The following is a 13,136-nucleotide window of genomic DNA, read 5'->3' on the forward strand; positions in this document are numbered from 1 at the left end:
TGACGTTATAAACATCTTCTTCTGTCATCCTCTCAGTCTCTGTTCTCTCCGATATCCTTTCGGGTACGGAATTTATTTTTGTTTTAAAGACAAAAATAAACGTCATTTTTTTATGCTTCACTTTTATTTTTATATTTTATATAATTTTTACTTTGTATTTCATTTGGCAGAAGCTTATGATAATTTAAAAAATCACGAGGTTAACAAAAAAAGTAATAAGATCTCTCAACTCTTCATCAGAAAAAGTCATGGTTTGAAATACTGAAGCAACACAGTTTGTAAACATGAAAAATAACTTTTATACTTTTGAATGACATCATTTCAATGCACCTTAGCTGTCACATGTGGATTTAATGACACTACAAAAGGTTTACCGAAGCAGCACTCTTGGTCCACGATTTTCAGTCAAGGAACAAATCAAAAGGAACATTTAATCAGCCAACAAGTGGCAAGAAACTGATAACTAAATAGCAGTTTTACAATGTGAAGGCCAGTTTGATCTCAGATCCTTATTGAGATGGTAGTAAAGCCAGGCCACAAAGGGAAAAACTGTGATGGCAACAGCTGTTGAGACTCTGAGCATCCCGACTGGAGCCCTGACGGAAAGAAGTAGAACAGAAGCTTTTTATAATCATACATTCATTATTGTCAGTGTTGAGTGTTAAGAAAAAAAAGTCCCAATCTTAAATTCATCTGCTGGTTAATCATACCTCCCAGAGTGGCGGCACATGAGAAGCCAAACAACAGTCAAAATGAGACCAGAAAATTCTCTAAAAGGGGAAAATATATATATATATTAAATAGACATTATTTTACCTGACTCAGACCTGCTTACAATTTCAAAATTGTACCTGCAGACTGACAGATTAGTACGTGCAAAAATGAACATAATAATCTGTCACACTGAAGGTAAATTAGTCATCATACAATTTCACAACCTGAAGACTTTCACAACAGCTGTTTCAGTGTTGTAGACTCCACACCTTCTTCATGTAAACAGTAAGTCAGAGTCTACCTGCCCTCCTCCTGTTGGAAGATCTCTGTGATTTGCTCTTTATTAAGTCGCAAACCCAACATGGCAACAACAGCACTGGAAACCATAACATGGAGATCAGCAACACGCCTCCAGGGCAAAGTCTCTGCAAGAAGAGAGAGAAAACATGCAAAAGTCAAGTGCACAAATCTGCTCTGCAGTTGACTGAAGTGTTGAGCTTTACTGAGCTGTGCAGTTACGCTAAAACCACTTGATGGCGCTATCAGCACTGAGGAAAAAAATGCACGGACGGCATGTGAATTGTGGAAAACAGGAACTGAAAAGTCATGAAAAGTTCAATGCACCCAGTAAACTAAAAACTGCATGTTCAAGCTTACCTGTCACGTGGGGACTCAAGGCAAGTAAAACACAAAGCACTGCAGGGACACCATAACCGACCTGAAGCAAAAACATGGTGGAAGTAACGACTGGCGTAAATGTAGAAAGAGAGAAAATAATGTGTCAAATTACTGTGGCCTTACCATCCATAACCCTGCGTCTGGGTCATTAATCTAAAGTGAGGACAGTATTCTTTGGTTAGTGATCAGTTTTTAAGATGATGCAGAGAAACATGAGAACAAATCAAACGCTCACCTGTACATACGTTGCAAGAGCGAAGAATAAGGACATGAAAACGTTGCAGACTTGCCAAATCACAGAAAGCCATGATTTGGTGTTCTGCTCTTTACAGACTTTCCCCATTGTTGTTGCTAACCTTTCCCTTCCCCGCCCGGGCGTGCGGGACGCGAAGACATCAGAAAGCAGGCGTCCTTCTGGTCTGATATAACAGAAAAGGTTTGTTTGATATTAACTACGACTTCTGCATGTCTCACTGACTATTTTTAGTTATAAAAGACTATTTCCCAAATATTACACGGTCCCTTGACTTAAGCCAACGGAGCTGACTTAAGCGGACATTTTATTATTTTTATAACCCCGGCGACACAGTCTTATTATTTTATTATTTTTTTCACATTTGCTCTGCCAATACTGGGAAAAAAGAGACACCACAGTCGTCTATTTTATTCAACTACTTCGGATTTAATCTTGGACGTTCTCTGCCCCGGCTGTTCTGTTCAACAAAACGAGCGCACATTCTACGCGACCGCAGTGACGTCAAAGTCCCAACAGGGCGGTGAAATCATTTCCGATAATACTTTACAAACGAAAACTATCATTGACTGGCATTTTTTTTAAGTTCTTCTCGTTGCTCGTGATAAAACGTTTTTCCCACAAGAAGGTGAATCCTGCCTCCCACTTTAAAAGCATCTGATGGTTTCAAAAGGTCGTGTATCATAAGGGACAGGTGTCATTATGGCATGATTGCACTTTCGTTGTTTTATTTTGAAACGACCACTACATAACATCCGGTCTCGTTGTCGCCAGCGTCAGGTCGGGCCGCTGTGGGTGTTGACATGTCAGTGTCAGTTGGTCAGCTGATTGCGGGTAGTAAAGCTTCTTGGCTAGTACTGCTAGCCAGCTTAGTTAGCTTAGCCTAGCTGGATATTTGTTTTTCTAAACGTTACTACACAGGGTCTTTTTGTTGAAGTAACCCAAAACATTGCAAAATTCCTAACAGTGGAACGTATTTTAAACTATTCCACAGCCGCCACCCGCTTGCTTTGCGGCCTGAAGTTGCCGTCAGTGACACAGTAAGGCTGGGAGGGAAGGGTGAAGTTGCTCTCCGTGTATCTGCATTGCAGCCCGGTGCTGCTGATGGAATTCAAACACACAACAATGGCGACTCCCAGTCCTAACAACTCAACAACACCTAGCAGCCACAACAGCAGCAGTAACGCCGGATCTGCAGCTAACCACCACCACCAGTCCCAGTCTCAGCACATCACCACAATGAGCAGCATGCAGGGTAAGTGGAGGTAATGTGCCAGTAGATGTGCTCGTAGCCGGGAGCTCACATTCTGCTGCAGTGAAGGTTAATGTTAGCAGGGTTAGCCGTGGGAGGCTCAGGCTACTCCCAGGACTGAAATCCCAAGGGAACAGACCAGTGTCTTCCTCAAGAGGAACGTTTTAATTGTTAATAACCCGAGTTTTTCAATTGGACATGGAATTATTAACTTTGTATTTACAAGACTCATTCAACGTCCTTGTAACCATTTTGTAGCCTCGTTTTATTATGTTCTCTTTTGCCTGGAGGAAATCTCGCCAAACTCCGTTCCAAAAATTACCAATTATAAGTTGCAACTATGGCTGCATATCTAATAGAGGCCGATTATGATTTTTTTAATCCCTCACAAACCTTAAACATTTACCATCTGCAGTATGTGTCATCGTATAATTGAATAGCAGTTCCCTTGACATCCATGACGTCTGTTTTTCTTAAATTAGACTTAACTCTTAACTCGTCCACTTCTGTGGAATGAGAGCTATGTTTGTGATAAATATGCCGAATTTACCAAAACATCTTCACAATTAAGAAATGATTTTTGTGAAGTCATGTTACTGTGTGTGACTGTGAAGGCGCAAAACCAAGCTGAATCGATGAATTTGACTGTAAAGTTGACTGGGATTCCATCCATTCTTTATCTTTGTCTGTACCTGCTTGTCTGGAGCGAGCTCTGTGAAACCTGAAGCTGCTGCGGCCTTTTCAGCCTCATCGGGTCCCTGCTACCAAACCAAATGTTCATTTTAATGCTCTGCTTTTTGTACAAACGATGTCTCATTTCAACTTTCAGAGTCCAACACCTGCTGGAGATGTCAGAGTGAAACAGGTAGCTACACATTTCATTCAACTAGTAGAGTCAGATAAATAGTTTGGTTGCACAGTTAATTAAAGTGGAAGCTTTGTGAGGTGAAATCAGTTAATCTAAGCACAGATTTATCATGATGGATCCCTCATTTCTGACAGACACTGTTACGAATTTGAAAACGCCTAAATGATGATGTTAAATGTAGTTATTACTTCAGTTGATTTTTGTCTTGATTTCACTTTCAGATGATTGTTAAATTAATCAGTAAAATTGGATTTATAACAGAAATGAGAGAGATCCTCCTGTGATTAATCCTAGCAGTAATAATAATCCAGGCTGTAGATGCTTTGATTTATTTAATAATCATAACTTGTTGTACTTGTACTTGTAATCCTGTGCTTTCGTTTCCTGAACCGTGTCTCACCTTTTACCTTAATGCTGCTAACTAATGATTCCTAACTCCTGACCTGATGCTGACTGATGGTGAGCTGTCCAGAGGAAATGTTTATTAAACTGTAATATGTTTTCCTACCAAACCCATTTCATGATGGTAGCTCATACTTGTAGATCCCTGATTTTTCCTGTTTTACCTGCAGGTCATTTCATTTGTTACACTGACTCACACATGGCATACTTCACCTTACTCGAGTGCTTGTCCCATAATTTTGTGTGCATACTAATGCATTGCCCTCCAGATGATGCATTTAACCTGCGATAAGATCTTTTGTTTGTCACGTTAGCAAAGCAAGGCCAATTTCTGTGATCAACCTGCGGGATTAGTCCTGCTTTGTTGGATGAAATGGACACTTACTTACTGCAGGAGGAGGTGATATTTTTTGAGGGAGTTTGACTAACAAAGCAGTGTGTCGAAGACTTAACAAGCTGGCAAACTGAGGGTGAAAAATGAAGAAAATAAAAGATCTCTTCTCACCTCTAGGGTTTCAGATAAACCTGTCTGGAGCTCCCCCAAGTAAGCCAAACCTCTTTTGCTTCAGCACCAACAGTTCTCATCCCTTTGTTTCCGCCTGACAGTCTGGTATGGGGGAGTCTGTCCTGCTGTTCTCAACTAATCCAAGTCAAGTCTTCTGATGGCTTCACGTAGGCTTGTGCCGGAAGCTAACAGCTCACTGTTTGACTCGCTCGGGTGACGGGATGCGATAAGGCTGCGGCTTGTTTTGCAAAGAGGTTTAATGAATCGCGACCAGCTATTTACTTCGGAATATCAGTGCTGCCACGAGAAGTGCAGTTAACAGTTCGCTCATTAAAGGAACAGTTCACCCAGAAATGAAAATTCACTCATTATCTTCTCACTGCAGTGCCGATGGAAAGTCTGATTTACTTTCTTAGCCCACCGAAACAGAAACTTCGGGCTTCCCTTCGGGTGAGGAGACAATGACTGAATTTTCATGTTTTGGTGAACTCTTCCTTTAAGTGACTTCTTGTGAAGAACAGTTCCTATCGGCACAAGCCTAAATTTCAGAGCTTCCATTGATATCTTAGCACAAGATCCTCATCCTGAACGGATGTTTTAGCCTTTTGTCCTTCCTCAGTTTGATTTTTATTTTAAAAAAGAAAAAAGCTCTCAACATTAATTAAACCTCCCAATAAATTGTGTCGTGGAAGCTCTACCTCGCTGGTTTTCAGTGTGTGACTAACAAGCTAAAGTAGTGCCTGTAGTGCTGTCACATTACCTGTTTTTTTGGCATGGGTGCACTTCAGCACAGCACTTGCTTGTCGAGACAAGGCGCACACACTCCAGAGTTGTCATTTGGAGCCATGTTTTCCATTCGAGCCTATTGGAATTCGGGCACACACATTCTTGTGGTGTGTTTGGGTGGAGCGACTGAAGGTAGAAATCAAAGCAGTTGGCCTTGAGAAGCATGTTGCGTATTAGTGTTTTCTTTTATCCCGTGTTTGTGTGTGGGTTGGTGTGTCTGCACTGTGAGTGGAGGACTTTAGCAGCATGCCGTTTCTGTTTCTGCATCACATATTCAGATGACATGCACACGACAGTGAGCGCACTGATGAATAGCTGAAGGTGCCAAATCATTTTAAAGGGGCAGTTCACCCCAAAATGAAAACAACATGTTTCTCCTCTTACCCGTCCTGCTGTTCATCCACCTACACAGAGTTTTGGAGAGATCAGCTGTAGGGACGCCTGCCCTCTCCTTATTGTAATTGATTTGGAGTGAACTGTCCCTTTGAGACGAGGCTGAAGAGATGAAATACCAGCCTACCTGACTCTAAAAGCTATTATGCGTTGTTTTGCAGAAAGCTTCTTTTGAAGACTCAACAGCACTCATTAATTTGTCCATTGAGGATTAACGTAGGGTCTAAGAGCGGTAAATGTTGAAAGCTTTAGTCTGCATTTATACTGTTGTTAATAAATCTCATTAAAAGACCAAAACTACTCATGATGTCTGTCAGCCCTGAGCTCATTGGTTCCTGCTGAAAACAAATCATTTCAAAAAGTCTCAGTAATTTCCTAAAACAGCAGCTCGCTTTAGCTTTTAAACAAACAGCTTAAATGAACAGGAAATAGTTTGTTGGGGACTATTTTCAGAGGAGGATTAATCCACATTCAGTGCTCTTGTGGGTATTTGTGGCAGCAGGATGGTGTGTGTGAGTGTGTGTGTGTGTGTGTGTGGGTGTGGGACTGAGTCAGAATAGGCTGCACTGAGTGTGTTCATGGCGATGAAGGAACAGCCGTGTGGCTCATCGATGTGTTTGTGCTGGAGCTCTGTGGCACGAGGGCTGCGATGCATTCACTGTTGGTTTTGGTCTTTTCATGAGGTCTGTTGACAGATTTATCCCAGACTCGTAGGTGAGTATGTTTTTGGAAATATGTGGAATGCATTTAGTGCAACATCCATGTGTGGTGATGATGCAGAAGTGATCCCTTTGTTGTGTGGAAAGCATGACCTCCTTGGATTTGAGTACATTTGGTTAGATTTACTTGTTCCCTCTGTTATCTCGTCTGCGTTGCCTTCTCTCACTTATCATTCTGACCTTTCATCTGGGATGAGTTTTACTTCTGCTGTTGCTCAACCCTCAACGCGTTTGTTTCGTTTAAGTTCTGACTGCATTCCCGTTTCCTTTCCTGCTCAGGTAAACGCAAAGCCCTGAAGCTGAACTTTGCCAACCCGCCGATCAAACCCGCGACCAGATTCACACTGAACACGGCAGGGCCGCCCTTTCAAAACCCGCACATGTGAGTGAACCCGCATGACAAATCCATCGTTTAGCTTGTCCTTCTGTATCGTAAAACACACAATTGCACTTTTGTTGTTTTGGCAGAGAGAGGCTGAGGACACACAGTATCGAGTCATCGGGAAAGTTGAAGATCTCCCCGGAGCAGCACTGGGACTTCACAGCCGAGGATCTCAAAGACTTGGGCGAGATCGGCCGCGGGGCTTACGGCTCCGTCAATAAGATGGTGCACAAGCCGAGTAACCAGATCATGGCGGTGAAGGTGATCCAGCTTTGATATGTAGATTACAGCTGGCTGATGAATCGTATTTTTGTCTTAGTCTTAGTCTTAGTGATGTGAACATGTGAGATGAACGAAAAGAAAATCCTTTTGCTTACACGCATCATGCGTTCACCTTCAGCGTGCAGTGTTGTGACAGCCTGAGGCCAATCAGATGAAGCCTCAGGTGTCCATCAGCTGCCCTCAGGGAAGAGCTGCAGTGATTAGCCCTCATGTAGATTCACTGTATGGACAAAAGATTTGGGACAGCTGACATTGCACCAACAGGGACTTTAATGACATCTCACTGGAAGTAAGGGAGCGAGCCCAAACCCTGAAACACAACCCCATCCCAATACTTCTGTCTGTATAGTGTGTCCAGATGCAGACTTTGATTATGACGCGTGTTGTGTTTCCTTCACAGAGAATTCGGTCAACAGTGGACGAGAAGGAGCAGAAGCAGCTGCTGATGGACTTGGACGTGGTCATGAGGAGTAGCGACTGTCCCTACATCGTGCAGTTTTATGGTGCTCTGTTCAGAGAGGTGAAGTTCACTCACATTTCAGCTCCTGATTTATGAAGGTGACATATTTGATTACCTCAGTCTGTTATTTCACACAAATGAATCTCTTGTGTTTCAGGGCGACTGTTGGATTTGTATGGAACTTATGGCTACCTCGCTAGACAAATTTTACAAATTTGTATATTGCTCGTTAGATGACGTGATTCCAGAGGAAATATTAGGAAAAATAACATTAGCTGTAAGTTTCTACGACGATCATGTCCCACTTTCTCAAAATAATGAGGTCTAGTTTTCCACTCCTGCTGCTAAAACCTCCTGTGTGTTTTTCAGACTGTGAAGGCACTTAACCACTTAAAAGAAAACTTGAAAATAATACACAGAGGTAAGAAAACAACAGATGCTCTACTGATCTTATGGTACACCTTCAGGTGTCCTTTTCAGCTCACATTTCTCTTTGTTGCCCCTCAGACATTAAGCCGTCAAACATCCTCCTGGACAGGAACGGCAACATAAAGCTGTGTGACTTTGGCATCAGCGGCCAGCTGGTGGACTCCATCGCCAAAACCAGAGATGCAGGCTGCAGACCATACATGGCTGTAAGTAACTCTGAATGCTTACAGCCTGTGGTAGACTGTGACATTTTGTGCTGCATTTCCACTTCTTGACAAACTGACAACCCAAAACAATCGTGGGGGACTTTGTGCCATAACGATGTTGATGGTAGGGTCGGGTTGGTGTCCTGTTTTGCCGCTCTGGTTTTGCCAGGAGTAGGTGGAGTGAGTTAGCAGCATACAGTTAGTTAGTTAGTTAGCAGGAGCCCCGAGTCAGCCGATTTGTTGTGCAGCCACGTGAGAGGGAGGGTGACAGCTGTCCCCGGTAACGCGGTGCTGCAGGTCATGCTGTCTAATGTTGGGTTACTCCTACACTTTCATCTGTGAGCTCAACTGGAGCGGCTGCTCACTGCAACACCTGCTGTCTTGAATATTCCTACCTGCTGCCCTCCAGGAGCAGTTTCACCTTTTTGTGTCCCACAACTCGGTCAGATCTTTGAGGGATGTGGATCAGAGCAGGTGTGTGACTGACGCTTACATTTTGGTGCGTGTGATGTGAAGATGAATCAGTGTGACAGTTTAAATGGTGCTGACGAACATCACTGGATGATTTGGCCTTGACTCAGAAGACACATTGAGTCTTGTTTGACCTTGAAAGGTGCAGTGAGGGTTAGGGTTGGGTAAGACTTGCCATTTTCTATTTGCTTTTTATTTATTTTTTTTTTTTTAGCTTTTCCTATTAAAATGTCCTGCGGTCAGGCAGTGGTAACATCCATCTCTGCTAGAAGCTGTCTACATTTCCCGTGTCTTTAGACCCTCCCTGCCTGGTAAATAACCACTGTCACCCTGGACAACAGTGAGAAAGGATACGATTGGCGTTCACCTTTCAGGAGTCGTTGATGTTTATCGGCTCCGGCGCCGGTCAGAAGTGATGGAAACATGACATCCGGATGGACGCACTAGTTTCATGATCTCATTGTCTGGCCGGACGTTCATTGATTGTGATGTTGTTGATTAAGCGAAGTGAAAAAGGAGATGGATTGATGTGGTGGAGGATGAAGGACGAGCATGTGATAACATTTGGAATGAGTGCAGCTCTCCGTGTGCTCTCTTTGGCTGTTTTTAAAAATAAAATGCTTAACATTAAAAAAATGAAAACATCAGGTAATAGTTTATGATTTAACGACCCTGATGGTCATAATGACAGACACTGAGAAGGTGTGTGTGTCTGTGTGTGTGTGTGAGAGAAGCGTAATTGAAGAGCAGCAGATCTCTTGGCAGCTCAAACAGGTGACCTCACCGCGTCGTCATCACTGCAGGTTATTTTCTGTTGTGGGGTTACGTCAGCTGTGGGCGCCTCCCCTCGGCCCCCCTGCGTCTCTCCGCTGCAGTTTCCATTCTAAATTTGGTGAGGCGCTATGACCGCCACCTCCAGCACACACGCTCGCGCTGCGCTGCCGTGTGAAAGGCCGAGGCAGGGAGCTTCATTCATGAGGAGCTTCCCACGGCTGTGAGCTCAGCCTGCAGGAATCTCAGCTCCAGTTTCTTGTTTCCAGCTGGCGCACCCTGCAGGCGTTTGATCGCTGCGCTGCTGGTTACAGCAGGCGCAATGACGTAGAAAAACTGACCTCAGTGCAGCTGGGGAGCCTGACTTGTTGTTTGGAATATGTGGCTGCGATGGAGCAAACGTGTTCTTTAATTACCTCAGGAAACATTTTGATATTACAGAAGCTGTAGCTCTTCTTCACAGCTCGTCGCCGTGATTACGTTTCAGGGCCACAACACGTGAACGCCTGATGAGATCAGTGTTATTGGTTATATGCAGGGTAGACTGATATTTCTGTTTCCTGTCAGAATAAAGAAAGAATTGTTTGGGTTAAAATAAGTGCTTGATCCGAGACTGAAACCCTGACCTCCCGTGTCTGAGCCGCCCATACAGCCCGACCTGCTTCCTGCATATGCAGACTTTCACTGTTTTCTCCTTTTTCGTGTTGTCAGGTGCAGGCCTGAGGAGATGCTCCTCAGAGGTTTCCAGAGCTCAAAGAGCTGCTTGTTTTATCATAAAAAATTCAAAAGCCAAATGGATTCAGTTTTTGGTGTAACAGGATGGAAAAGATGCAAAGACTCAGACTGGAGAAGCTGGACATTTTTATATTTTTATTGGATGGCTTATTTAGCTGTCTGATTGTTTCCCCTGTAGTCCAGTTTGTGTTTGAAGCGCTTAGTTTGCTGTGAGTGTGCAGACCGAACACTTGAGTGCTGGCAGATGTGAGCGAGCTCGATGCAGCAGTCAGCTGCAGCACTCGCTGTCCCGCTCAGCCGGGTGACATCAGAATCTAAATCAGGCCTGTAAGTGGGCCAGCGAGGCGCTTCCTTCTCTCCGCACAGCAGCAGCAGATTTCTGCAGCGGTCGGGTCCACAGACCTGCTCATCATCACGTCTGCTCTGCGCTTTGTGATGAAAGCTGCGAGGCAGGAATGAGGGAAGGTGCTCCTTACGTCTGAGCTGTGCAGGTGAAAACATGCCCGGAGCTAATGAGCTGCTTTGGTTTTCTCAGGAGCCTTTGTGGAGCGAACGCTTTGTTTCGGGGCATGAACACCTGTTTTCTTTCTCCTCATAAAAAACAGAGCTTGAATATTTCAGTAGACTTCTGACATCAGTCGAGATCTTACTCATGATACAAACCTTTGTGCTTTCCAGGTGTTTTCTAGTGTTGTGAAGGTGAAGCCTGATGGCGCTCTGGAGTTTTCTCTCTCTTACCACTGAGAAAAGATTAGAAGCTTTGGGGACGGTGACATCTAGTGGTTTGCACAAGTTACAGCAGCTCTTCCACGCAGACATCCTCTTCCCTGTGGTGCTGTTTCTCCGTCCAGATGGTCTTGGTGCGACTTGCACAGTGTTGGGGATATGAGCCATAAAGATGTCTGCCTTCTCTTGAACATGATGAAACTGGATAGCATTTTGCAGCAATGTCTCTTCCTAGTAATCATGACCCGGTTAGTCAGGATAGTCCGCAGACCTTGTTTCATGGAGGAACTGTTATCTTTCCGTAGCATCTTGCAGCAGGAAATGTGCAAGTTACTTCATGTGGACATGCTGACATTCAAAGTGTCCTTTTGCCACAAAAACATTTTGGTTTTCATATTTCCTGAAACCTCTCTCTTTCCTGCAGGCATTTTTCCAGTTTTTAATCTGTTTCCTGTTTGATTTTCAGCCAGAGCGAATAGACCCCAGCGCGTCCAGGCAAGGCTACGACGTCCGCTCGGACGTTTGGAGTTTGGGAATCACACTGGTGAGTGTTAACTTGACACTAAGGCTTATAAAAGGAGGAGTCCAAATTGTTCTTTATTCAGATTTTTTTCCCCATTTGCATTTTTTTATGTTATTCCTCCCTGATTTGTTGTACATCAGCCTGTCCTCGTCACGTTCTGTCCTTATCGTGTGTTTCAGTACGAGCTGGCCACAGGACGGTTTCCCTACCCAAAGTGGAACAGCGTGTTTGACCAGCTGACCCAGGTGGTGAGGGGAGACCCGCCACAACTCAGCAACTCTGAGGAGCGGCGCTTCTCGCCAAAATTCATCTCCTTTGTCAACGTGTGGTAAGGAGACATAACTGAACGCTTTCTCAAACATGAAAAACAAGTGTGTGGTGAATTTTAATGATGATCTGTTGTCAGGAAGTCACTTAAATGAGACATTTTGGCTAATGAAAGGTTACAAGCTCCAGCTGCTTCTTGCTCTTTTGCCTCCCTCTGGTGGACAAACAGCTGAACTGCAGCCTTCTCTGTTTCAACACTTTTTTTTCCTCTTTTTTCCTTAAGCCTTACAAAGGATGAGTCGAAAAGGCCAAAGTACAAAGAGCTACTGGTGAGTTCATACTGAAGCCTCAGTTTTTCCGTATTTTGTTTTTCAGTCTTATTCTGTAAGAGCTTGTCGTGATGTCCAAATTTTCTTTCTCCACTCCAGAAAGATCCGTTCATTCAGATGTACGAGGAGCGCTCGGTCGACGTCGCTGGATACGTCTGCAGGGTCCTGGATCAGATGCCGGCGTCCCCCAGCTCACCTATGTATATGGACTGATAGCAGGACAAGAAATACATCAATAAATATACACCGGTCTGCAACAATAACGGCATTAAAAAAAAAAAAAAAGAAGAAAAAAAAGAGAAAGGTGACAAAGTAAATGAAACCAATCCTCGTGTAAATTTGCTTGGTCCCCTTATTGCAGTGTTAAAAGAGAATTTTAAGGTCTAAAAAATAGAAGAAAACACCATTTGCAACAAAAGTGGTGTTCATTTCAGTCATGTCTGTATAATATATCAACACTTCTGTTTCTCTCTTGTGCACAAACACACACAGACGCACAGTCATGTAAGTATAATAGCAGCCGAATCAATCAGTCGCGGTCTCATCTCGATGAGGACGCATCTCAGTGATTTAAAGAAAATAAGAATAAAATAACCTGGAAGTTTGTATTTATAGAACCAAAAATCATGTGGAGTATTTGATTTGGAGATTCTTCTTCAGCATACTGGAAACATGCTCTTTGTGAATTGTCCCACCTCTTCCATGTACGTATACGAAAGCATCGTGTTTGGTATCTTAATGGAACTTCGCTTCTCTGTTGGTGGTCAGAATCATGTTAGACCTGCAGTCCGGTCAGTGCTGAGAGGCTGCTGTCCTCACTGTGCAGTGGACTCTGTGCTGATGTATGAATAAAGAAAGAGAAAGAAGTGTGTGTGTGTTGTGTCTCTTTTCTGAGTTTTTATTTATGTCCTCTCTAATCCATCCATCTGAACTTATTAACTGTAAATAACTTCCTCAAGCTCCTGGGGAAAAGCTGAATATAAAC

At 43.6% G+C, this 13,136-nt stretch overlaps 2 protein-coding genes across 7 annotated transcripts; one reads left to right on the top strand and one right to left on the bottom strand.

Annotated features, from left to right (window-relative positions):
- Positions 1-279: 279 nt before the first annotated feature.
- Positions 280-2,202, bottom strand: tmem220 (transmembrane protein 220). 2 transcript variants are annotated; one of them, XM_046414193.1, is made up of 7 exons: positions 2,068-2,202; positions 1,628-1,811; positions 1,516-1,545; positions 1,372-1,432; positions 1,016-1,139; positions 711-770; positions 280-596 (listed from the first exon to the last, which is right to left on the bottom strand). In XM_046414193.1, exons 1-7 carry the CDS (start codon positions 2,127-2,129, stop codon positions 464-466), a joined length of 654 nt encoding a protein of 217 aa, XP_046270149.1. In that variant the 5' UTR covers positions 2,130-2,202; the 3' UTR covers positions 280-463. The 2 variants fall into 2 exon arrangements, with proteins under 2 accessions (XP_046270149.1, XP_046270150.1); XM_046414194.1 differs by having other exon boundaries at positions 2,065-2,180.
- Positions 1,284-13,017, top strand: map2k4a (mitogen-activated protein kinase kinase 4a). Of its 5 annotated transcripts, XM_046414187.1 has the most exons (15): positions 1,302-1,391; positions 1,725-1,828; positions 2,640-2,900; positions 3,727-3,762; positions 4,679-4,711; positions 6,850-6,952; positions 7,039-7,213; positions 7,635-7,754; positions 7,852-7,971; positions 8,064-8,115; positions 8,202-8,329; positions 11,499-11,576; positions 11,735-11,883; positions 12,106-12,151; positions 12,251-13,017. In XM_046414187.1, exons 3-15 carry the CDS (start codon positions 2,750-2,752, stop codon positions 12,362-12,364), a joined length of 1,305 nt encoding a protein of 434 aa, XP_046270143.1. In that variant the 5' UTR covers positions 1,302-1,391; positions 1,725-1,828; positions 2,640-2,749; the 3' UTR covers positions 12,365-13,017. The 5 variants fall into 5 exon arrangements, with proteins under 5 accessions (XP_046270144.1, XP_046270143.1, XP_046270146.1 ...); XM_046414188.1 differs by lacking the exon at positions 1,725-1,828 and having other exon boundaries at positions 1,284-1,391; XM_046414190.1 differs by lacking the exons at positions 1,302-1,391; positions 1,725-1,828; positions 4,679-4,711 and adding an exon at positions 2,234-2,318.
- Positions 13,018-13,136: the final 119 nt, after the last annotated feature.

This window comes from Scatophagus argus, chromosome 16 (assembly GCF_020382885.2).
Source record: "Scatophagus argus isolate fScaArg1 chromosome 16, fScaArg1.pri, whole genome shotgun sequence".
NCBI lineage: Eukaryota > Metazoa > Chordata > Actinopteri > Scatophagidae > Scatophagus > Scatophagus argus.